Source organism: Clytia hemisphaerica, unplaced genomic scaffold (assembly GCF_902728285.1).
Source record: "Clytia hemisphaerica strain Z4C2 unplaced genomic scaffold, Clytia hemisphaerica genome assembly, whole genome shotgun sequence".
In the NCBI taxonomy this organism is placed as follows: Eukaryota; Metazoa; Cnidaria; class Hydrozoa; order Leptothecata; family Clytiidae; genus Clytia; species Clytia hemisphaerica.
Window position 1 is genome coordinate 194,835 of NW_027104432.1, and position 22,102 is coordinate 216,936.

At 35.7% G+C, this 22,102-nt stretch overlaps 2 protein-coding genes across 2 annotated transcripts in view; one reads left to right on the forward strand and one right to left on the reverse strand.

Annotated features, from left to right (window-relative positions):
* The window catches only part of LOC136820583 (phospholipid-transporting ATPase ABCA3-like), a 32,826-nt gene extending 11,244 nt beyond the window's left edge, over positions 1-21,582 (reverse strand). Inside the window, exons 1-27 of the mRNA XM_067076777.1 lie at positions 21,451-21,582; positions 21,123-21,196; positions 20,717-20,748; positions 20,469-20,576; positions 19,746-19,880; positions 18,988-19,156; positions 18,083-18,185; positions 17,628-17,738; positions 17,225-17,368; positions 16,601-16,695; positions 16,171-16,284; positions 14,619-14,819; positions 13,829-14,039; positions 12,002-12,092; positions 11,476-11,666; positions 10,662-10,780; positions 10,142-10,288; positions 9,752-9,841; positions 9,121-9,305; positions 8,672-8,780; positions 8,228-8,295; positions 7,600-7,874; positions 7,143-7,340; positions 2,453-2,544; positions 1,755-1,959; positions 1,243-1,368; positions 181-294 (exon numbers count right to left, since the gene is read on the reverse strand). Coding sequence (XP_066932878.1) covers positions 181-294; positions 1,243-1,368; positions 1,755-1,959; positions 2,453-2,544; positions 7,143-7,340; positions 7,600-7,874; positions 8,228-8,295; positions 8,672-8,780; positions 9,121-9,305; positions 9,752-9,841; positions 10,142-10,288; positions 10,662-10,780; positions 11,476-11,666; positions 12,002-12,092; positions 13,829-14,039; positions 14,619-14,819; positions 16,171-16,284; positions 16,601-16,695; positions 17,225-17,368; positions 17,628-17,738; positions 18,083-18,185; positions 18,988-19,156; positions 19,746-19,880; positions 20,469-20,576; positions 20,717-20,748; positions 21,123-21,196; positions 21,451-21,507 — 3,564 coding nt within the window. The 5' untranslated portion in view covers positions 21,508-21,582. The remainder of the gene's footprint in view (positions 1-180; positions 295-1,242; positions 1,369-1,754; positions 1,960-2,452; positions 2,545-7,142; positions 7,341-7,599; positions 7,875-8,227; positions 8,296-8,671; positions 8,781-9,120; positions 9,306-9,751; positions 9,842-10,141; positions 10,289-10,661; positions 10,781-11,475; positions 11,667-12,001; positions 12,093-13,828; positions 14,040-14,618; positions 14,820-16,170; positions 16,285-16,600; positions 16,696-17,224; positions 17,369-17,627; positions 17,739-18,082; positions 18,186-18,987; positions 19,157-19,745; positions 19,881-20,468; positions 20,577-20,716; positions 20,749-21,122; positions 21,197-21,450) is intronic.
* LOC136820584 (angiopoietin-related protein 2-like) lies at positions 3,743-5,661 on the forward strand. The gene is made up of 2 exons (XM_067076778.1): positions 3,743-4,235; positions 5,006-5,661. Exons 1-2 carry the CDS (start codon positions 3,791-3,793, stop codon positions 5,578-5,580), a joined length of 1,020 nt encoding a protein of 339 aa, XP_066932879.1. The 5' UTR covers positions 3,743-3,790; the 3' UTR covers positions 5,581-5,661.
* Positions 21,583-22,102: the final 520 nt, after the last annotated feature.

Sequence of the window (22,102 nt, forward strand, 5' to 3'; positions counted from 1 at the left end):
CTCCAGCTTGACCCAAATTTGCCAACCTTGTGTTAGAAACATTAAAGGAATTGGGTTCATTTTTACCAAGGTTGAATGACGTCACACCTCTGAAGCACTTACAGATACAGACAATTTGACGTCATCAGGTGTCGGCTTTTGGGGGGACTGGTATCTATAAAGGATGTTATCAACACAAACCTTGGATGTTTTCTCTTGGACAAGGAAAGTGATAAAACTAGCAGCAATAAATGAAGCAGCCATCGCCAAAAAGTTTGCCAAGTTCAACGTGCCACTGCTAGAAGATGCTGATGACTAAAAAAGAAAAAGAACAATTTTCAAGATACATAATTGTTATCTGGCACTCGATGTAGAAATTTTCTTCCGACACACTAATGATCTGAAGGTTGGGAAATTCATCAATAAAATAACAGAGCTTTCATGATAAAGAATTGTACGAATGCTTAGAGGCTGCGTAAAAGTAGCCCGGGGTCACTTATTGCTTTTTGATAGACTAGATTGCGCGGATAAGTGGCCCGGTATGATTTGGCCGACTCGATTTCTTTGGCTTTGCTTGAGGTAGTAGCAACTCCATGCCACTAGATCCATCCCTTTTTTAAGAAAAACACAAACAGAAAACCATGACCGTTTTTGTTCAAATTTGGGAGTCATTTTTATGTTTCTATATAGAGTCTCATAAACTTTGATGGGGTTTTAGAATAAATTTGATTGTTTTGTTGTTTTCTTAGAATTTTAAAAACAAAAGTGAAAAATTTCAAGATGGCGTTATCCTTTGGTCTACTTTACTGAACTCAGCGCCATCAAGGTAAGGTAACTTGATAGATTTTTATTTGAGCGCGTACTTTTTTTTGTTTTGGAAAGCGTGTCAGCAGCTTAGTTGGACTTATCCCTCTGAAGTGCTTTTCACAAAAGAATGCAAGGAGGACTTTTAGAAGGATGTTAAAATTAGGGTCGAGGTTCAGTGAACACTCTCACTATAGTAAAGAAAACAACAACAATATCAATATGAACTTCATAAACATTTGTTTATATCTCCCATGCCTTAAAGATATTCTGGCTCTTCACAGTCATCCAAGAGGAACGGCTATGTTATGTTGGATACTGGATAAATATTACCAGTGGGACCTACCCATGCACTGTTTGCTAGAACCCATATAGAGGCGACCCAAAAAGTTTTCTCCAAATGTCCCTTTCGTCATCGAAAGTTATCCTAGAAGCGGAAGGCTTTTCTTCTACTTTTACCTTTTCCAATGCATTTTTAGGTAAAGGATGATTGGAGGTCTGTATTCCATAAGCACTGTCATTGGTGTATAGTTTGAGCATGATGTTGGATCCAGCACTCAGTGCACTCGGCATTCCGTGCCATGACTGAAACGAATGTCTCAATAATTAGAAAAATAGTTAGAAAAATCTCATTTGCATGAAAACACAAGTAACATCCTGTAATTAAAAAAAAAGATTTATCTGGCATATTAAACCCTTTAAATTAAAACTTAAAATTAGCTGAAATCTCAAAGTATGGACAGATCATGGTCAACGCTTAAAAACTATCACACAGTTTGCGCTGGTTCAGTAGCGTAGACAGGAGGGGCGCAACATATGTGCAGGAGAGCAGATTTTTATGATACTATAATTATCTATTCACAATGCAAAAAGATAATTGAGTGGCATAAAAATCTGTTCTCCTACACAATTTAGCGCCCCTACGCTACTGTTGGTTGGTTCCTTTACATGATGTTATATGTACAACTTACACTTCTCGTGAACCATACTCTGGCACCTTGGCCATCGACCGAAAAGCCAGCCACTTTCTTGTTAAAATAGTCATCATCTACACTTAGGCTGGAATCTTCGAGAACATATTCTTCAAAGAACGTTGTAGCTTCTGCCAAGTTTGTATCCTCGATTGCTCGCGGTGGATCTTTTGCACATGGCTTCTTGAATGGCTGTCCTGGAGTACTGGTGGAATAAAGATAAGCTATTTAATTATCGAAAAGTCACAACTACACACAAAGACTCAAAATGAATATTCGGGGCTGCTGTAGTAGCGTCATTTCTCTAATTTAACGCATGACAACAAAAAATAATTTTGGACGATAAGCGTAAAAAATAACAAAAGAATTAATTACGATATTCGAGCGTGCAAAGAAAGTATTAAAATAATTAGGCTAAATTAAATTTGTAATCAAGGTTAGACGCCTAAGGCTCGGCTCGGTGTAGATTGCAGGTTTTTTCGTCAAGTGTACCCAGCTGGCACACAACGTTATTTCGACGTTTTTCTAACGTTCATAACGTCTACATAACGTTAGAAAAACGTTGAAACAACGTTGTGTGCCAGCTGGGTACTCATTTGAAAATTTTTTGTTTTGTTTGATGGATTGAAAGATAACTTTTCTTTTTAAAATAAATTAACGTTTTAACGTCTAAGGTGTATTGTTAAAAAGCTACTCACGCTGCGTCATGAGCACAATCCATGCAATATCGATATCCGAATTCCTTTGGTGCGTTCGTACACGTTTGAACCAACTTCTCTGTCGTGTCAAGCTGCAAAGACGAAATGAAGTTTATTCTAATGTGAATTATCAATATGAAATGTATAGTCTTTAGTTTTGTCTTCTTTAATGTTCATCTTCTATTTTGAATCTTTTCTTTAAATTATCTTTCCAACAAGGAATAATTTCAGATTCATTAGCTTTGAAGATGGGGTTGTTTAGGAGTTTTAAGACTTATACATACACAACGTTTTAATGAAATGAATCAGATGAACCTATCGTAGTCCGTAAAGTAAAAAAGTAAGTCTGCGACCGCAGTCGGAGGCGACCCGAAGGCTCCTCTTTCGATAGCTATCTACCCGAAGGTAGGGGAGGGCGCCACTCTTTCTCCCTGGATTTCTCCACTTACCCTTGATCCTTCTCTTAGTTGCTGAGCATCAAGCAGAGAGGCATCAAGTACCATTTTGGGAATCTTTGCTATGACCCGGCTGGGGGTTGAACCCACAACCTTGCGAACCGTAGCCGGATGCTCTACCACTGTACTACGGTCGCTACAGTCGCTATGGTCGCTACGTAGTTCGTAGCTCATAATGGTAAGCATGAAACTTTAAGTTTTACATTTTTTAAAAGTTTTTGACTGATGATAGCATCCTAAGATTTCTATGCGATCCCAAAAAATACCGAAAACTCTTTATCTTGTAGTTTGGCTTGTAGCCAGAATAAGGTAAGTGAGATTTTCAAGTCTGATATATTTAGTAACTAAGTTTATAAGAAAAAAATATAATATTTCTGTAAGAAAAACATTTTCCAAGTTCTGAGGTTTTCCGAAATAATTTTCATCATATTCTCTTATAGCTTTCAGGTGATAATGGACAAAGACAGGTCTTGCTGCATTAAGTTTTAAGGCAAAGTTTGGTAAAACAATATCTCAGTGTGATCAGGGAGATGTAGACCGTGCATGGAGCTTCTCAAAACCTTTTATAAGAGATTGACTTTCTGAATTTCTAATAGTGACTGTCTGGTATAGTGGAGTGATATAAGTATAACCTTTCAGGTCTTGCAAAATATTTATCGGTTCAGACCGGCTAGAGTGTTTTTTAAGTATGTCTTGAGTGGTTCCCACGACATCCATCAGCACTAAAAATCAAAACAAAAGAGAAATTCCAAGAATTTATTGAGTACTTAGTGACAGTATTTTAACATTCAGTTCTTATGCAGATCTTCAAAACACTTTTATCGCATATAAATAGACCTCGTCTAGGTCATATCAAGTAAAAGGTTACTCCGGCAGGGCAAAGATGAAAGGTCTTATCATCTTGTTATCAGTAATATCACCAGGTTTTATGCAGATAGCCAACGACATCAGTCGATTGAAGGCAGAGGTGAAAGTGTTATCATCCAAACTCTCAGACACTGACCACAACTTATCAATTACTGACCAAAAACTTTCTCAGCAAATCACACAACTTAGTCAACAGCTCTCACAAAAGAACCAACAATTGAACCAAGCAACCCTGAAGATTCATCAGTTGGAATTTCTTAAGACAAAAATTTTAATTCAAGATGGATATTGTCGGATCAAGACAGCATCATGTGGCAATTGTTTCTGTCAGGAAGATTACAATCTAGCCGAGAAGTTCTACTGCGATTGCCGAAACAAACCAAAACGACGGGATTGCAAAGAGCATTATGCAAATGGCGAAAGAATAAATGGCGTTTATCTCATCAGCAACAATGTTCAAGGTACAGTGGGACCTCTAATTAGCGGACACCATCGGGGAAAGGGGTTAGTGTCCGCTAATTAGAAGTGTCCGCTTTTTAGAAACTTTTGATCTCGGAGCTCCAATTTTGAAATTAGGCTATCCCAGGGTATCGAAAATACAAAATTGGGGTCTAAAGTACTTATCTGCAGACACTAGGCCATAGAAGAACAGCTCGAGTGACTGGCAAGAGGTTAAATCGAGGTGGTGGGTACGGACTTGAAGTACCATTGATTTATGATTTCTTTGGCCCACCTAAATTCGTTGAATGGATCAAGGAAAAACTGGAAATTTTTAGAAATAATTTGAATAATAAGACTAATAAGTGTTTGAAATAAAAATATCTGAAACAATTTTTTTCGATTTTGGACGTTTGTGACCCGTTTGATGTTCAATGTCCGCTAATTGGAGAGCTAAAATAGGGGTTTTGGCCATTTCGTGCGAAAAAATTTGTCCGCTGATCAGAGGGTCCGCTAATTGAGTGTCCGCCTTTTAGAAACTTTTTTATGAGAATTTGACTAGGAAACGGCCGGGGAAAATGAAATTGTCCGCTAATCAGAGGTGTCCGCCTTTTAGAGTGTCCGTTAATTAGAGGTTTTACTGTATACCATACCCCAAAGACAAATTTCATTTTCATCAACATTTTTCAACATATGATTATTATTTTTCAGTTTAGATTTCATATCTATGAGCATAAAAAAGACAATTTTTATTTTGCAATCAAAACGTAATTTTCAAAATTATTCTCTTTAGGAGCGTCGACTCAAGTGTTTTGTGACCACACAACTGGTTCCGGCGGCTGGACAGTCATTCAACGCCGCGTTGACGGAAGCACCAACTTTCAACGTGATTGGAAATCATACAAAAATGGATTTGGTCATCTACAGAGGGAGTTCTGGCTAGGAAATGAAAATATTTATCTTTTAACTAGACAAGCTTTACTCACAGGATCAACTGTACGCTTTGAGTTGATCAGGAGAAGCAGTGGAAGAAAGCTTTGGGCTGAATATTCAACTTTCGAACTAGGTAACGAAGGAACAAAATACCAACTAAAGCTTCGTGGTTATAGAGGTAATGTGCGTGATTTGATGACATATCACAATGGGGAACGATTTTCGACATTCGACCAAGACAACGACTCAGATGGCAATCGGCATTGCGCTCAACTATTTAAAGGAGCCTGGTGGTTTCACAACTGTCAACATGTCAGTCTTAATGGAGCCTTTGATGCGTTGATGAACGAGAGAGCGTTTGATTGTATTTGGTGGGGAGATTATGACGACGATGGACGGATGATGTTCTCAGAAATAAAGGTTCGCCGGAACTGACCACAACATTAAATATGAAGTCATAGGACAATTATTTTATGGAGTTTTCTGCTAGCCGAAAAACACCACTAGGAAAGCAATGAGGGAAAGGTGGAAAATCAAACGTACATGATCTGTGTGGCGGAATGACAATACTTAAGGCGTACAAACTTTTGCGAACAGAAACTTTCGCGATTTTCGCGAATTTTGGCCCTTTTCGCGAAAGTAAATTTCTTTAAAAATTCTAGGAAGGGTCATTCGCGAAAGTTTATGCTCGCGAAAAATTCTTGACAAAATAGAAAATCTGTAAAACTTCAAACTTTGATTAAAATGTAACTTTGATGGCACTTTTTAGCCTGCTAAAAGACTAATAAGTCAAAGAGCAAGAGTTTCAAGCCAATCCAAGAAGTATTTGTCCCTCTAAGCCAATTTTTTCATGTGAAAATTCTCAATTATACGTCTTGATTCGCGAAAGTTTATGCTCGCGAAATATATTTTTCCGTTAAATTCGCGAAAGTAAATGTCGTGAATTTCGCGATTTTTCGTCCACGCGAAAGTTTCTGCTCGCGAGAGTTTGTACGCCTAATAAAATCAAATCTAGAATCATTTTTTATAAGATTCTTCCCTTTTTAAATTTTATACGGAATTTGTGTTATTTCCAAATCATTTAATCTACAGTAATTATATTCTTCATGACAAACTTACTACCGACGATCTTTCTTTATATGAATGAACTTTTAATGAACTTTAGAAATTCCCCTCCGTGTGTACATGTGTACGCATCAAATTTTGTAAACCATCATAAGAAATAGAGTAGACCAAGAAAATGGTGAAACTAAGCCCGTCCCTAACAAAAGTATGTAGACATGCTTTACTTTTTTAACACTTTCTTAGCACCTATCGATTGCAAATATGTATTCAGATTTTCACACCTTTTCTAATGCAACCCTTTAAAACAAGGTATCAAATCGGTAAAAAATCACCAAAAAAAGCAAAAACGGGCCTACTTTTTATCCAAGTGGAAATCGAAATACAGAATTAGAAGCAAGGTTTTTTAAAGTGTCATAATCTGTCATAAACTCTTCATTTTTAAAATTTTTCAAAAATCTTTAATCTGTTAGATTATTCTTCTCCAAATTATCCTTCCGACGAGACTACAATAAAGGTCATTTGATAATTTTGGTTATTTTAACGTTTTTCAAGATTTAAAGTACCGGCGAGAAAGTCGATTTTGGGCTATCTCTTTAATTTAATCGAATATTTCAATTCGGAAGGGGTTGGCAGACTTACAGGCTATATTCTGAGCCTTATTGGACTATTTTTGAACTTTTGGATCCTCAGATCCTAAGCTCCTAAGTCTTAAGTCTCATGATAAAACTCTACCCTTCCAACCTACTTTAGAGCACTTACAAATTGCTTGTGGTTCAAAAACTTCCCGGTGTATTTCTCTTTTTTCTCAAATATTATGACCTTGATTGTAGTGTTTGCGAGGAAAATGTTAAAAAGTAAAGTGATACTGTGATACTTTACAAAAAAGGCAGAATAAGTATTTTAAAAAGTCCTGTGAAGTAATTATTCCTTACCGCATCTTGGCAATTTTCGTTCAAAACCAAGAATGGATATTTGCAACAGTTCTTTGGGTCACCAATGGTCGTGTTGACAGGATCTTTGGCGTATTTGACAGAGATTTGTGAATTTAGGTTATTGTCTTGTATGGCATAACAATCTAATGTAATATCCTCCATGTCAGTCTCGACCGATGAGTAATGGTCACTAGCAAACTGAAACATGAAGAAACATGAGTAGAGAGACATACGATTCTCGTTTCTCATGGCTTTCTTATCGATCGATCGGAGAATCAAGCGCAAGCATTTACATAGTGTCCCAAATTAGGTGAGGGGGTCAATTTTGAAACAAAGGACATGTGTGTCCCCATAACTCATGGCGAGATTCATGGACACGTTTAAAGGTTTTATTAAACTTATGACAACATGAACGTAAAAAATCAATAAGATTCTTCACTAAAAAACAAAGAGGTACCTTTCTCAAATGAGGGTCAGACCCTGGTCTAAAATCAGCGAAGAAAGTAGTCAGTGTGGCTTCTTTTTCTTTTAACATTGATAGAGTCAATTCTCTGGATCGATCATCTTCGTCGACGTTAGAAGAACTCATCAAAGCTAGACCACACACCACCAAGAAGATAGGCAGAACAATTTGTGTGATGGCTGCCGTCTTTTGACGTTTGGAGTTCAAGAAACGTTTGATGAACATGGCTTTGAATTGTGATATAAATAATGCACACCCTGATAGTAAGGCTGAAGAAGAGCGAAAGGACGAGTTAAAACAACATTGTGCTAAAAGTGCTCTGTGAAGACACCCCTTTCTCAAAGACCCGGTGGGTTTTTTTTTCAGCCAGTGGAAAATGGTTCCACCGGATCTGTGAGAAGGGGGTGTGTGAAGTTTAAACAATTTCAATCAGTACCTCATTTTGTGGTGTCCCTTGAAACGGCAAACTCAGCCAGACTAAGTTTGGTTAGAAAGCGTAATTATAAATTCGGTTTGGTTGAAAAAAATTTTTTCACCCGACCCAAGCTCTCCCCGATGAAGCTCAATTAAAACAGTTATTATTTCGCCGGTTATGGCTATCTAGAAAGAATAAGGGACTTACTATCACGATCCATAAAAGTATCTTGTCTTTGAGGTTGTAATTTCTCTCTGTCACCTTGCCCGTCCGTTCTAAATAACAATGGGCAGAAAACGTTGGAAAGATTTATCGGATCAGATCTATAGCGTAAAAAGAACAATTGGGGTGTTGACGTTGAGGTGTTCAATTTACGCCTGATTTCTAGATTTATGCAATTTGACATGGTTATTTTTATGGAGCCCTGAATATTCATGAGTTTTGACGAATGACCCCCTGGATTAAGAACAATCACCAACCCCCTGAATATTTAGCTTATTTTGATAAAGCCTATACACTCCCATGATATCCGCCATTCTCAAAAACCTCGTACAGAGTTTCGTATAAAAATGCAATTTGACATGTTAAATACTATTAGCCGCTGGATATCCAAAGCTTTAAGTTTCGTAACAAGTAAAAGATAAAACTCACTCATCTTGAAGTCCACTGAGACTTTCACCTTCTCCAACTTTCAAGAAGACTTCTTCAAGTGTGGTCACAGAAACACCGAAACTTGTGATTCCATACGCTTCTCTGTTATCTGAAAATAAGTTCAACAGTTTCAATCATGAGCTAAACCAATGCATTGATGAAAAGGTTGCCAATATGTATATGTCCTTTCAGCACAGCCTATGTATCGCAAATTTCACAAAAATAAATGAACGATTTTGGGGTCACTTTTTCATTTGCCACAGACACTATTTCAAGCGTTTTGTCTCAAATGGTCTCCAATTTTTCGCTAAGCATCAGAAATTTTACTAAGGATTGAATATTAGAAATTCAGTTCACATATACAACTGACAGTCTCTAAGTCTCTAGTACCCCTTCCCAGAAAAAAATTGAATTCCACTTTCGAAGATAAAAATTTTCCTGAATATTACCTTCTAACTGTTCGAATAAGCCTTTGAATTGTTTAGTGCTTGATTCTTCCAAGATGTAACTCATCTCAGCACCCAGGTTCCCTACCATTTTAGCAGAGGGGATGGTAGTGTTGACGAGACTACAAGTCTTGGTTTCATCGAACTCTGGACTCTTGACAATGGTCATGTGATATCCGACACCGTATCTGAATATCAAGAAACAATAAATATCGATCGTTAAAAATCAAATTTAAATTTTACTACAGTGAAGTTTCTATAACTTGCACGCGCACGGGGGACATAAATTTGTTTGAGTTAAGGAAATTTCGAGTTATGGAGTAAGCTTATATGGCAAATGAAAAGACCATAAAACTCCAGTTAAGGAGATATTCGAGTTATAGAGGTTCGAATTAAAGAAACTACACTGTATTTTATCATATCGTAGCTTTAGTAACACCTAGTATGTATGTATTTAGTAGGACCTATGTTTCGCTGAGATTTGACGCGTCTAATAGACACAATAGATTCAAGAGGGAAGCTGAAAATCATTAAAAATTTCGATTTACAGACACAATAACAAGGACGATTCAAGACTTTGATGTGCAGTAGAACGCGAAGAAGACTTGGGGCCTGGGGAAGAAAAGGGGTTTACCGTTTTTTAAGGAACATGGATGAACCACAACATCTTAGTTCTCCGTCCGCCATGATGGCAATCCGGTCACCAAGGTAATCAGCCTCGTCCCTATGATGAGAAAGAAATAAAGAGAGAAGGTTTTCACTTTAATGCATTAAACCCGAGAAGCAACAACTTTCAACCCGTAAGTTCAAGAGTAAAACAGGTAAACTGGTGCTGATCTGAATAAAAATGTAATTACTAAATTGTTTCATTTTCTTATGTAAAGGGGTTCAATTAAATATCCTAGTATCTAGAAACAGCTCGAGGTTTTGAAAAAACCAACCCGTTTACATTAAATATTATGGATCCAGACAAATCAACCCTATATAAAGCTTTAAACAAAAGAAGTATTAGGTGAGAACTAACATGAAATGTGTCGTCAAAATGATGGTTTTGTTGGCACGATATTTCTGCAGCAAATCCCAGGTTGCCCGTCTCGCGTAAGGATCCATCCCTGACGTTGGTTCATCAAGGAAAATGGTCTCTGAACCTCCAATCAATGCGATTGCGCAGCTGTGTTAGATAAAGTAAACAAAAGTAAACATAAAACACGAATATAGTTGATGTTTTCTAAATCGACGTTCTACTTTTTGATACGCTTCATTATTCGATAATATTGAAATTGATTGTCAACAAGAAGCTCTCATAAACGACATTCCATTATTCAATACGCTCCATTATTCGAAGAAAATCCTATACCCCTTGAAAATCGAATTAGAGAGCGTCAATTGTATTTATTCCATCCTAAATATGTTAAAAGCACAGTAAGGGATCTGTGTTGGGATTTGTAAAGGATCAAGTAGTGGGGATTTTCAAATGGTTAGGACGGAATCTGAATCTGAAACAGGTAAACGCAATTAGTTATGGTGAAAATATTACAACATACTTCAGTTTTCTCTTCATGCCACCGGACAACGTATGTGATTGCGAGTTGGCTTTATCGAACAGTTGGATATCTTGTATCATCTGCATGATTTCAGGTCTTGCTTTTGCGATCGGAATACCCTAAAATAAATAACAAAGGAGATACACTAAAAGCCACCTTATAACTTCGTGAAACCCAAGAGAGGTTTAGAAGTAACAAAAGCTTAAAAGCTGGAACATGGAAAACTTTGAAATTACAAAAATATAAAATATAATATAATACAAATGGAAGTACGAAGAATAACATTTAAAGGTTTTATTTTACATAAGTGTTCCTGTTTCATATCAGACACATATTTCATATCAGGACAGTGTCTGCCTATTGTTATATTATACTGATATAAACAAAAAACGTTTTTTTTTTCACTCTTTCTGGTCATCTTGCTCCACATTCGTGTCAATCCAACGTCAAAAAGCTTGTGAATAAAATTGATGAGTAAGCAAACGATATCACTCTTATTTAACAACAAAACCTTTAATATGTCTTTCTTTATGGAAGAAATGATGCTCTGACAAAATTTTCAGTAAGGTAAGTAACTTTAAAACGCCGTGACGTATAGCTTATTTAACCCAGTACAACTAAGAAAGTAGTTAACGCGGGAAAGATTAGTGCGACAATTATTTGTCGATTAATTAATGCGAAAGGTGGGGTTTTTGAAAATTATATAGGCTCAAATATTGTTAAAAAAGGTTTTAACATAAGAGTAACTAATTCACGCTACTTGAGTAGTCATATAAGTGTATTAAGGGAAGAGAACTTTTAAATATCGTTATACCTTTAGCGCCGTAAAGAATTCTAGATGTTCTTGAACAGTTAACCGATCAAAAAGCACGTTGTGTTGAGGACACAGACCAAGACTTTCACGAATAGTGTCCATGTTACTCAAAATACTATTTCCGTTAATGTATGCGGTACCAGCCGTAGGCGGAAACAACCCGGTAAGTATGGACATGGTCGTTGTTTTGCCTGATAGAAAAAAAGGTAATTCAATGTGAATTTGTGGGTATTAGTTCATTGAACCGAAAATTCCATATACAAGACTTTAATACAAAAATAGTGTAAAGTATTTGTCAGTGAAAGAACTTTTGACCATTATGACCATTTGCAATCAGGTGAATCTTTAGGAGGATGTTGAAATATTTCGGCGGTAAAGCTTACTCGGTCCTTCACTTTTAACTTATTTTCATTGATGAGATATTGAACATTACGAGAAAAAGAACAAAGGTTATAAAAAAATCCTATAAAACAGTTTATCAACGATGAAGGGATTTGTCACTTTTGTACTGAAAAATATGTCCTACCTGCACCATTGTGACCAAGCAATGCAGTAATTTGTCCTTTGTAAATATTCAATGACAACGAATCCACTGCTACTTTCTTGCCAGTAGCTCCCTAAAAATCGAATGAGAGCTTTGTTTATAGAACAGTAAGCATATTTAAATTGCGAGAAAGAATAGTTGGGAATAAAGTAGGCCTTCGAAAAGTGATCGTTTCCTATATACGCCCTTAAGTTGATATAAAAATCGTAATCAAAACAATATCAATTCAAAATAACCGAACGGGTGATGTTCTGGTACAGAGCTCAGTACGTTTCAGCTAAGGGATAAATCAAAATGCGGTAAAGCACTTTCGCAGTGTTAACCTTGAAGGAGTCTGCTAAATTGCGTGGGTTGCGTGGGTGCGTGGGTCGATATTTTTGCGTAGGTCATTTTTTTGCGTGGGTGCGTGGGTCAAAAATTTTGCGTGGGTCAAATTTTTTGCGTGGGTCATATTTTTTGCGTGGGTCAAATTTTTGGAATGGGTCAAAATTTTTGCGTGGGTAATAGTTTTTGCGTGGGTCATATTTTTGCATGGGTCATTATTTTTTGCGTGGGTCAAAATTTTTGCGTTGGTCAAAATTCTCTCTGTAATTCGAAAAAATGCCTTCCATTGAAATTCGAACTGGTCACATCCAAAATGTTGGATGTGTTTTACATAACACGTTTTGGTTTATTTTGTTTATTTTGCATAGCTGTAGCTGTCTTTTTATAAGAGGAAGCTTTATAGAATCTTTTTAGAAGCTTTAAAGCTTCTTATAGCACGCGTTAATCTTTTGGGTTTCCTTTGAGTGTTAAAGAACAAAGCAAATGGCGACAAAATCTGAAAAATTTTCTACAAAAGTTATATTCATTAGGCGACCGATTACTAAACAATTTAATCGTTGTCAATTATTTCGTCCACCCCACTTGTAATTTCTCTGATTTAAGTACATTAAAGGCCAATTTAAAAAATTGGACGAAATAAAGACGCTGTACTTTTTTTCAAAGCAATAAAAAAGGGAGGAAAAAATTAAAGTTATAGTGTTTATTTCCATGACACTGGAATCCTGAAATATAGCATGCTAAAATTCAAAAGTGTGATCCTGAAGTGTGTCTACAAAAATTAGACGGGTATGTGTTGATTGTACTTGTTATAATGTTATAGTAAATAAGTGCAGCTATGTAAAATAAACCACAAGGTGTTACTACATAAAAACTGTGAGCTTTTGTTTAGTTTTCGTAGATATATATACACAACACATTTTTGTATAAGATAACTTGAAAATTTTAATTTGACAAAAAAAACGTCTTAGCTAACTCGAAAGTTTTAATTTGGTAAAAAAAAACAACTTGGCTAAAAAATCACCAAAAAAATAATGACCCACGCCAAAAAAATGACCCACGCAAAAAATAATGACCCACGCAAAAAAATATGACCCACACAAAAAATATGACCCACGCAAAATTTTTTACCCACGCAAAAAAATAATGACCCACGCCAAAAAAATTGACCCACGCAAAAAAAATATTTTGACCCACGCACCCACGCAAAAAAATGACCCACGCAAAAATATTAACCCACGCAAAAATATTGACCCACGCACCCACGCAACCCACGCAATTTAGCAGACTCACCTTAAAGTTTGCTCAGCCAGTCCTAACTCACCCATACAGCATTGTTCGGGATAGCCCAGAGGAGAGATCCAATTTCCAGACTCTGTACTAGATCCCATTTTAGTATAGGCTCTCTCGCTAGATATCAACTAGACAAAGTGAAACGAGTTTCATAAGAGAGTATAGAAATAAGATTACCAAATGAATTGCCCTTACCTTATAAACTTTTCTCAAATCTTGAATAGAAACTCCAATTTCTCCGCCTTCAGGTTCATCTTCAAAGTTAGGTCCTTTTGATTTGCTGCCATTCATATCGGTTACACTTCCCGGTCGATGGTTGGATGAGCCACACCAATAAGATGGCGTCAAGAAGAAATAGAATGGTTTGGGAAGACCGAATTCACCAGGGAACACATTCTCAATGTACCTTGAAATAATCATCAAAAGTCTCAATACTTCTTTGCATCATAATAAGTTTTGGAGAGCTTCTTATTCCTAATAAAACATTTTCAAAATGATAACATTGCTATAGCATATTTTTGCGCAGTCTAGCTTTAAAAATACAATATAAAAGTATAGATAAAATAGAAAAGTTACTGGAATCGGAGAGGACGAAAGAATATAATCAATAAAAGCAAACTACACAAAATGGCATACTACGTTGTTTTATAGACCGATTTGGCAAAATCCAGTTAGGGACTATCTTTAAGCAAACCTCAAACTCGCTGCCTGTTCCTAACTGACATAAATTTCACCCCAAAACATAAATAAATTAAAAACTATAAAAAAACTATGCGCAGGTCCAAACGATGTTACTTAATCATGCTGTAAATATTCTTTCTACCGTTTCTTATAAAAATGGCTAGTAATGGCTAAAATGAAGACATGCGATATCGGTTTATTGTCTATCCGAAGCTTGAGCGTTCATGTAAACATTCAAATAACGATAGATAAACGTTGCAAAAAACATCGTTTGCAAGATAGAAAAGTAACTGAACGTTCTTACCAAGTTAAGAAGCCAAAGAGGAAACAATCAAAAATCAAAACACCAAAACAGTTGCCAAGTGAGAAATCATCGTCAACAGAAGGAGCTTGAGATACTGTGTTCCACCTGATTCCAACTTGTGAACTTTCCTTTCGAGAGATAATCTGGATGGCTATACCAAGGCAAGTGTTCGGAAGCAAACAGCAACCGAATTTCGCTCCACTGATGGAAGAAAAAGCAAATCATTTGAATGCACATAATTAACCCGAAACATCTCAAAAGGTTTGAATCGAGTTGAGAGCATAAATGCAACAATTTCAGACATTTGCTGTTAACCCCACTTGGTAGATTCTAACCCAGCCCCCTATCTCCTATATTATAGTTGATATATCATAGTAGTTGATATATGTTGTATTGGGCTGTGCATTCTACTAATCCAATTAAACTTGTTGAGTTAGATTTGTTTATCAAGAACGTGCCTCATCATCGATCATATAAAAGTAAGTACTCGTGATTGAAATAATTTCTTTGCGACTAGTATCCATTCATTATCATTCGGGTAAAGAATTTCCATTATCGTATTTAAAAACGATAACTTATCCTCCCATTTCAAATTCATGATTTCATCGGTTCAACAACTTTTATAAAAGTCAATAATGATTAACCGAATGATATCAATAGTTAGAATTAGAATGAGGTGACCAGTTAAGCAGTGTTTTTATTTAGACTTTACAGCCTAGTGAGCCATGTGAGCCTCTCCTGTAAATGGATTCGACGATCATTCTACAGTGTGTATATATGTAAGAAGAAGCCTGGATATCGAAGCTGTAAACTTTTGTTCGACAAAATGATGATGTCTTGACTTTCAATTATAAAATACAATTTCAACTTAGGAAGACAAAGCAGTAAATTCATAGTGTGCACCCCCCCCAGAATATTGGGGGGGGGGTTTGCTGATTTGGGTCGAAAATTTTCAGGTGGGATTTGGGTCGAAAATTTTCAGGTGGGATTTGGGGTTTTCCAGGTTTTAGGTGGGAGAAACAAGTTAAGGTAGGAGTTGATTTCTTTAGGTGGGACTTTGGGTGTTTTGGAAAAAGTTAAAGTAAAATTTCTTATTTTCAGATTTTATGATATTTTTTTTTTATATATTTCATAAATAATTTTTTACCATGCTAAACTTTTCTTTTTATTATTACAGGTCATTTGGTGTTTGAATAAATATCTTTAAGAATGATTCTTTTTTACTTTTGCTTACCTTATTACACTTATATAACTAGTCAAGTAAAAGTACGCGGGTAAAATGAGTGCGAGAATTTATTAACGCGAAAGGCAGGGTTTTCGAAAATAACCACGGCTCAAATTTTGTTTTGTTCCTCGAATTAGTATTTTTTTTTTGTGTTTAGCTGGGATCTGGGAGTCTGGGCTGAAGGTGGGAATTTTAGGATAAGGTGGGACCTGAATTTTCAGGTGGGACCTGGAACCCCCTTGCACACTATGGTAAACAAGAAACACTTTGAAAATGTACAGTCTAGATAACCAAGTTACATAATGAGACATTACTACGGCTTCTTACTTTGATAAACTTTCGTATTGTTGAGGATCTTGTATCGCGAAGAAAGGTGTCAACGTTCCAAACCATAAGACGGCTGCAAACAACATACCACGAATGGCGTTCGAAAAAAGTGTACTGTAAGAAGAAGAATAAAACGTGTATTAAAATGTACCAAAACATCACAATCGTGTGAAAACCCGAAAGCTTCGAAATGGTAGAGGACTAAATCATAGCAGTCAGATATATTGTACAAATATCTCGATTACAGCACCGTCCACACGAAACTTTTATTCAGGTACCCCAGAAGCTACTTTGAATAAATTTCTTTTAGTGTACAGACGGAAGCACCCTATTTTTTTTTAGGGATGTCAATTCTTTGAAAGAAAGATCAACGACGACGCTATATCATAAAAATTAAACCTAACAGCAAAGATAAGAGTGAATAACGTACCTCAGGAAAAACAAGGAGAATGTAGATGCCAATGTGTAAAAAAGTAAGAAGAAAAAGACCACTGATGCATCGGCGAACTCAAAAATCCTTCCAACCTGAAGATGACACAAATAATAATTATTCAAAAATGTGAGTTGTTCATCTCCTTACTGTCTGTAAATTCAGGAGTGATAAAGAAAAAAAATGTACACAGGCTAGAGGCTGGAAATCTTGATTTTGATAAGACTTTAATAAAATAAATTTTACAACCTTTTTTCGAAAGAGTCCGTCCAGTTACACTTGGATAGTGGTTTTAAGAAGCACTTTATTTTTGTTGTTTTGAAAAGGCTTGTATGAAAGTGTCTCTAGTGATTATCCAAATGAAATTGAACGAACTAATTAATAACATTCTCAAGTATCGCATTTACCAGAAGTATTACGAATAACATGTCTCCATAATTCGATCACATATGAAGAAAAATTTCAATAGCTGGTCAAGTTCTGGAGATTTTGAATGATATAAAGGGGTTAATTAATGAATTAATTAAGGAAGTTAAAGATTTGTCCAAGTTCAAGATTTTGAGATATGGCGACTCTGCTACACATTGTTTCATTAGCACTTTCTGATCGAATGAGCTCACTCACTTTCAACAGAATGGTTTGCAGTATGATAACGATGAGAAAGAAGACCATGACTTTGACGAACCACGCTGCCCAATGCATCCAATTGGCAAGCCCCATCATCTTCATACTCTCTTTCAAACGGCTCTGCTTCTCCGCTACCAACTCCTTCAAAATAGAAACGCGTTTTGTAAGAATAATTTTATCAAAACCAAAGTACAAATTTTAAGAACAATCCTAGTCTCAAAATATAATGAAGAAAATGTTGACTTCAAGCCTTTTTTAAATCCATCAATAAAAGTACAAGAACATTTTATAAAGCATGAAGGGAAGACAGTCGAGCCTCAGCCAAAATGTTCTGTCAATTCATCCATGGATCGCACAATAATTTAAAATTAAGAAAATGTATTTAATTTCGGCCACATACCTTGACTATCATGACAGCTGTATAAATGAAAGCCAAAATAAATATTGTAGGCATAGTGGACGAAATGATCGTGATGAAAGTGTCTTCTCGGTAGTTCGGGTAAGGAAAATGCTGAAAAGTAAAAAAAAATTACAAACGACATTAACAACGTCTTTTTTTTCACCAAGAAATGTTTCCCAACAACTTCTCTTAAATAAATTTTCATTCGATTTATTATCTTCATCATTTCATTTTATTTATCGAAACATGTTTCAAAACGAGGCAAGTCTTGTAATTTATGGAATTTATGAGCCTTTCTACTTGAGTAAGGAATTCGAAGTAAGTTATCTCTTATATCTTTATTGAGATCCGCTGGATTTACACATATCCAACAATCTTTATCCGACAAAATTTATTTGGAAAATATCCAATGGGTTCTGGAAAAGCTCATTTTAAATTAGGTGTTTCATTCTTACCCTGACGTGACTGGGTGCTGATGTTGAGGGGTTTCCAGTCTGTTGTTGAATGATACTGGAGTCGATCAAATACTGAAGTGGCATGAATATCTTCTCATACAAACTAAAGAATAAGAAGAATATTATGGCAATGAAATGAAACCAAAAGTAATTTTGACTTAACAGATCGATAGATATATACATGGGAATGGGTCCAATAAATTAGAAGTTGGAATCACTAAGTAGCCAAGCATTGCGGATCTACTGATGCATGCTGCCGAGTGATAGCGTATAGCTTGATACTTGATACTCGAACTCCCCCTCACCACACCATCACACCTTAACCATATTTGACTTTAAAGCATTCTTATTAGTTTTACGAAGTTTGTCATGCTTCTGAGATCACATAAAGGATAGATCAGAGATTCTTAAAGGCTGTACGATCGATTGATTTATGACTTTATTATCCGAAAGTGATAAAGTAAACGTGACGTGTGCTGGATTACACAACTCAGCTCTGGGATGATTTGAGTCTTTAAGATTTGAAAACGTTGTGTAATTTTAAGAATTTCAACCATTATGGAAAAAAAAATTCAAACTTGAAGAGCTGACTGCTTACCGAAATTATTAAATCCATACCAAAAACGAAAGTTTTCTTATAAAATGGTAGTTACGTCAAAACTTACTCAAACTAAAAAAACTATATGAATTAAACTTTTTGAATTGCGATCATGTGACGATCTTAATGTCCACCTATATCATCTCAAAACAAACCAAGATACAAACGACCATAGAAAAGGGACCTAAAGAATGCCCTGTCTCTTTATGCTTTGAGATTTATAGGTGTGCCAACGTGCTAATGGTCAGACCAGAGCATAGAATGCAAAAACTAGGTTACTGTATAGGAGATCAGAAATTTTTTTTACTCGTTTCCAGAAGGTCCTTTGGCTTGAAAGAATGGATAAACAAATTGTGTTTGCCAGCTATCTCGGCGATTATCTCCCAATTTCTTTGGCGTTGAGTGATGAAGGCGTATACTGTATTTGACATTCTTTGGCAGGGGTTGACCATCTTCAACATTGTCAAATGTGATTGCTATAAAAAGGTCAAATGAAAGTTGAATAAGGGGATAAGATATTAAAGTCGGGTTAACAATGTTTCAATTCAAGTCTGAATCGCTATGAAGAATATGCTGAGCTTGCGAAAGGTTGGTCTCCAGTTCCACGCGAAATAAGTCGGTTAAAAAATGCTGAAATTCTATGAACTTTCTACTTTTTCATTCGAAACTTTTTTGATGACGTATTAAATAATTTGACAAAAAGTTTTCGCTCATTTTCGCGCGAAAGTGGAGACCGGCCTGAAACAATTGCAGTTTTTAAATCGAATCGTCAAACAAAATAGCGCGCGCTACGTCAGTTGAATTTGAAAATAGAACATCTTCTTTCTAAAACTACAAGTTTTAAGCATGTTGAATAAGAATTGAAACGAATGTCCTTCATTTTTAATGAACCGAGTAAATAGTTTCTATTGTTTTTTAAAAGATCAGCAAACACCTTCTTATGTAATACATTAGCTTTAAACTGATTTTCACGTCACATGGTCATTCCGCTGCAAAAACTTCTCCTATTGACCTCTCTGACGTGAGCCAAGCCAACCGGATTTTGAGAGTAAACAAATGACATACCTCCTAGATAATAATCAGTAGCTTGTTTGACAGTGTCCAGCATGTTATCTTTGGACGTGAAGACGTTTCCAGACTTCGTCTCTTTGGTCAACGTCACATTAATTTTTGATGCTACTGGCTGTAGAATACTCAAAACTAGAAAATTAATTTGAAATTTATTGTATTTTCGTTTCGAATCCGTTCTAACTGTACCTCCAACCCCAACACCGCCCCTACCCCTCAGCTTGAATTTTTAGCTTTTGAAAAAATTCTTAGTTACATACTTGAAGATTGAATTCGAAAGAATGAGAGATGATTTGATGAAACACTACCAGCTAACAATGACGAATACTACTGGTAAAGTCTGTCTCAAAATATGTATATAATTTCTATCACTTTCTCAGCATCCATTTTTTGTATTGAAAGTTATACATACTGTTGGAAAGATATTCCGCATCCTTTTTTAGGTAAAAAGAGACCAAAAGTAACCAAAGTTGATCTACCAGTATAAATTGGTGCTGAGAAATTGTTAAAAAAGTAAAGAGGGATTGTAATCATGTTCCAATTTCGCTGATATACACTGGTCAAAGCAAAACAAAGTGTCCATAAAGTTCAAATATGGACAGAAACGTCTCTTTTCGCATTCGAGTAAGACGAAAGAGCACTGGAGATGGGTAATGGAAAATCAAGGATGTCTTGTTGTGGAATTTCGACATATATTGCGAAGGCTGTAAAAGTATTTACCTTGGGCGGTCATGGGATAGTAAGCAAGATGGAAATGTGATGTTTTTCTTTCAAATGCCAATTCTTTGATACCAGGTGTCGGATCCACTGAAACATCATCATATGTGGCTGGAAAATGAACATTTTGATCATGATGTCACATAACTCTTATAAAATTCTATTGAACTATTGAACTAACGAACAGATGGTTGGTAGATGTATCTTTTGTAAATGATTTGAAATATGAACGGAAATATATACGGACTTACACATGCAGACATTCTTGTCTTCGACATTTTCTCTGAAAAAAAAGAACATAACAAGATTTTTTTGAAAAAATTCTGAAATCCTAAAAAAGTAAAACAATTTATGTACTATGATATGGTAAAAAATATTCTTTTTTTTTTAGATTGGCTTTTGATGAATATTTTACATGAAAAAGGGTATGTATGAGGATGAAAATTCATTTCCGCAATTAACCTAGATTGACAAATTCTATCCATATTTTCACTAAACACGAAAATTTATTATAAGGATCTTGTGTACCTAAATAACATTCAGAAAGAGCTACTAGATTAATTTCAAGGGGTTTTAAATTTGAGCCCCCCTTTTTTTTTTAATCACCCTAGGATTTTCCATGTTAAATACAATGTACGGTAAGACCGTCGACTGTACCTTGCTAAGATGAGAAGTGCCAGTAAAGCGACAGGTAATAATAATTCGACACATGTTCCTATGGGGCGTCTGATCTAAAGAGAGGAAATAAAAAAAATCTGCAATAAAAAGGGAAAATGATAAAAAGATACAAATTTTTTTTCAAACCGATTTGAATAACCTAAGGTTCGAGTCACCAAGAATGAAAAGAGTAAAAATATCACTTTTACCCAAATCGAGTTATTTTCATTTCGAAAATTTGCCGTACAGATTTCGTTCAAAATATAGTACTTTTTTATCAAAATTGATTTTTTTGTTCATCAAAAACAAATTAGCTAATAAAACCTACCTGTAAAATAAAGTTTTTCCATATCAAAAGACGCAGCTTACGAAAAACATACGCCATTCTTTACCAGACCAAACAAAGGAATACAAAAAAATTGTCCGTCAGATCAATCACGTATCATTTTTATTCATGATTTTCTTTAAAAAGAAAAAGTTGATTTATTTCGGACCGTAGCCAAGCTTAATTAATCTGCATGAATAGAAATCAAATTCTATAACATCAATTTTAGAAGAGGGCATAGTGGGCAACAACCCTCCAACCCCACCTGAAAAAGGTCACCCCCACCTGAAATTTCTCATCAACCCAAGCCCCACCTATTTTTAAAAATCGGAAAAACTTCAAGCCCCCCTGAATCCTAAAGGGGGGGAGGGGTGCCCACTATGGAGGCGCAATAAAAACATTTGTAATTCGAAACAGGAAATACCTAACAAAACAGGGTACCCTGCACACCTTAGTCACCTCTAGCCAATCTAAAAAGAGGGTACAATAACAATCTTAATTTTAAAAATATACAATCTTAAAGATAATTCTTCTCAGAAAATGGAATATTGGAAAATTCTAAATTAAAAACTGAAATCTGAAACTGAAAAGCATTGTAATAAAAAATATGAGATAAAAAAAAACATACATCTCTTTATTGAAATGTAGATTGATG

What these genes read in the sequence shown, in the direction of transcription:
- LOC136820584 (XM_067076778.1), top strand. Translation starts at nt 3,791, where the DNA reads ATGAAAGGTCTTATCATCTTGTTATCAGTAATATCACCAGGTTTTATG. An exon ending in CATCAGCAACAATGTTCAAG is followed by an intron (nt 4,236 to 5,005) that starts GTACAGTGGGAC and finishes TATTCTCTTTAG; the next exon opens with GAGCGTCGACTCAAGTGTTT.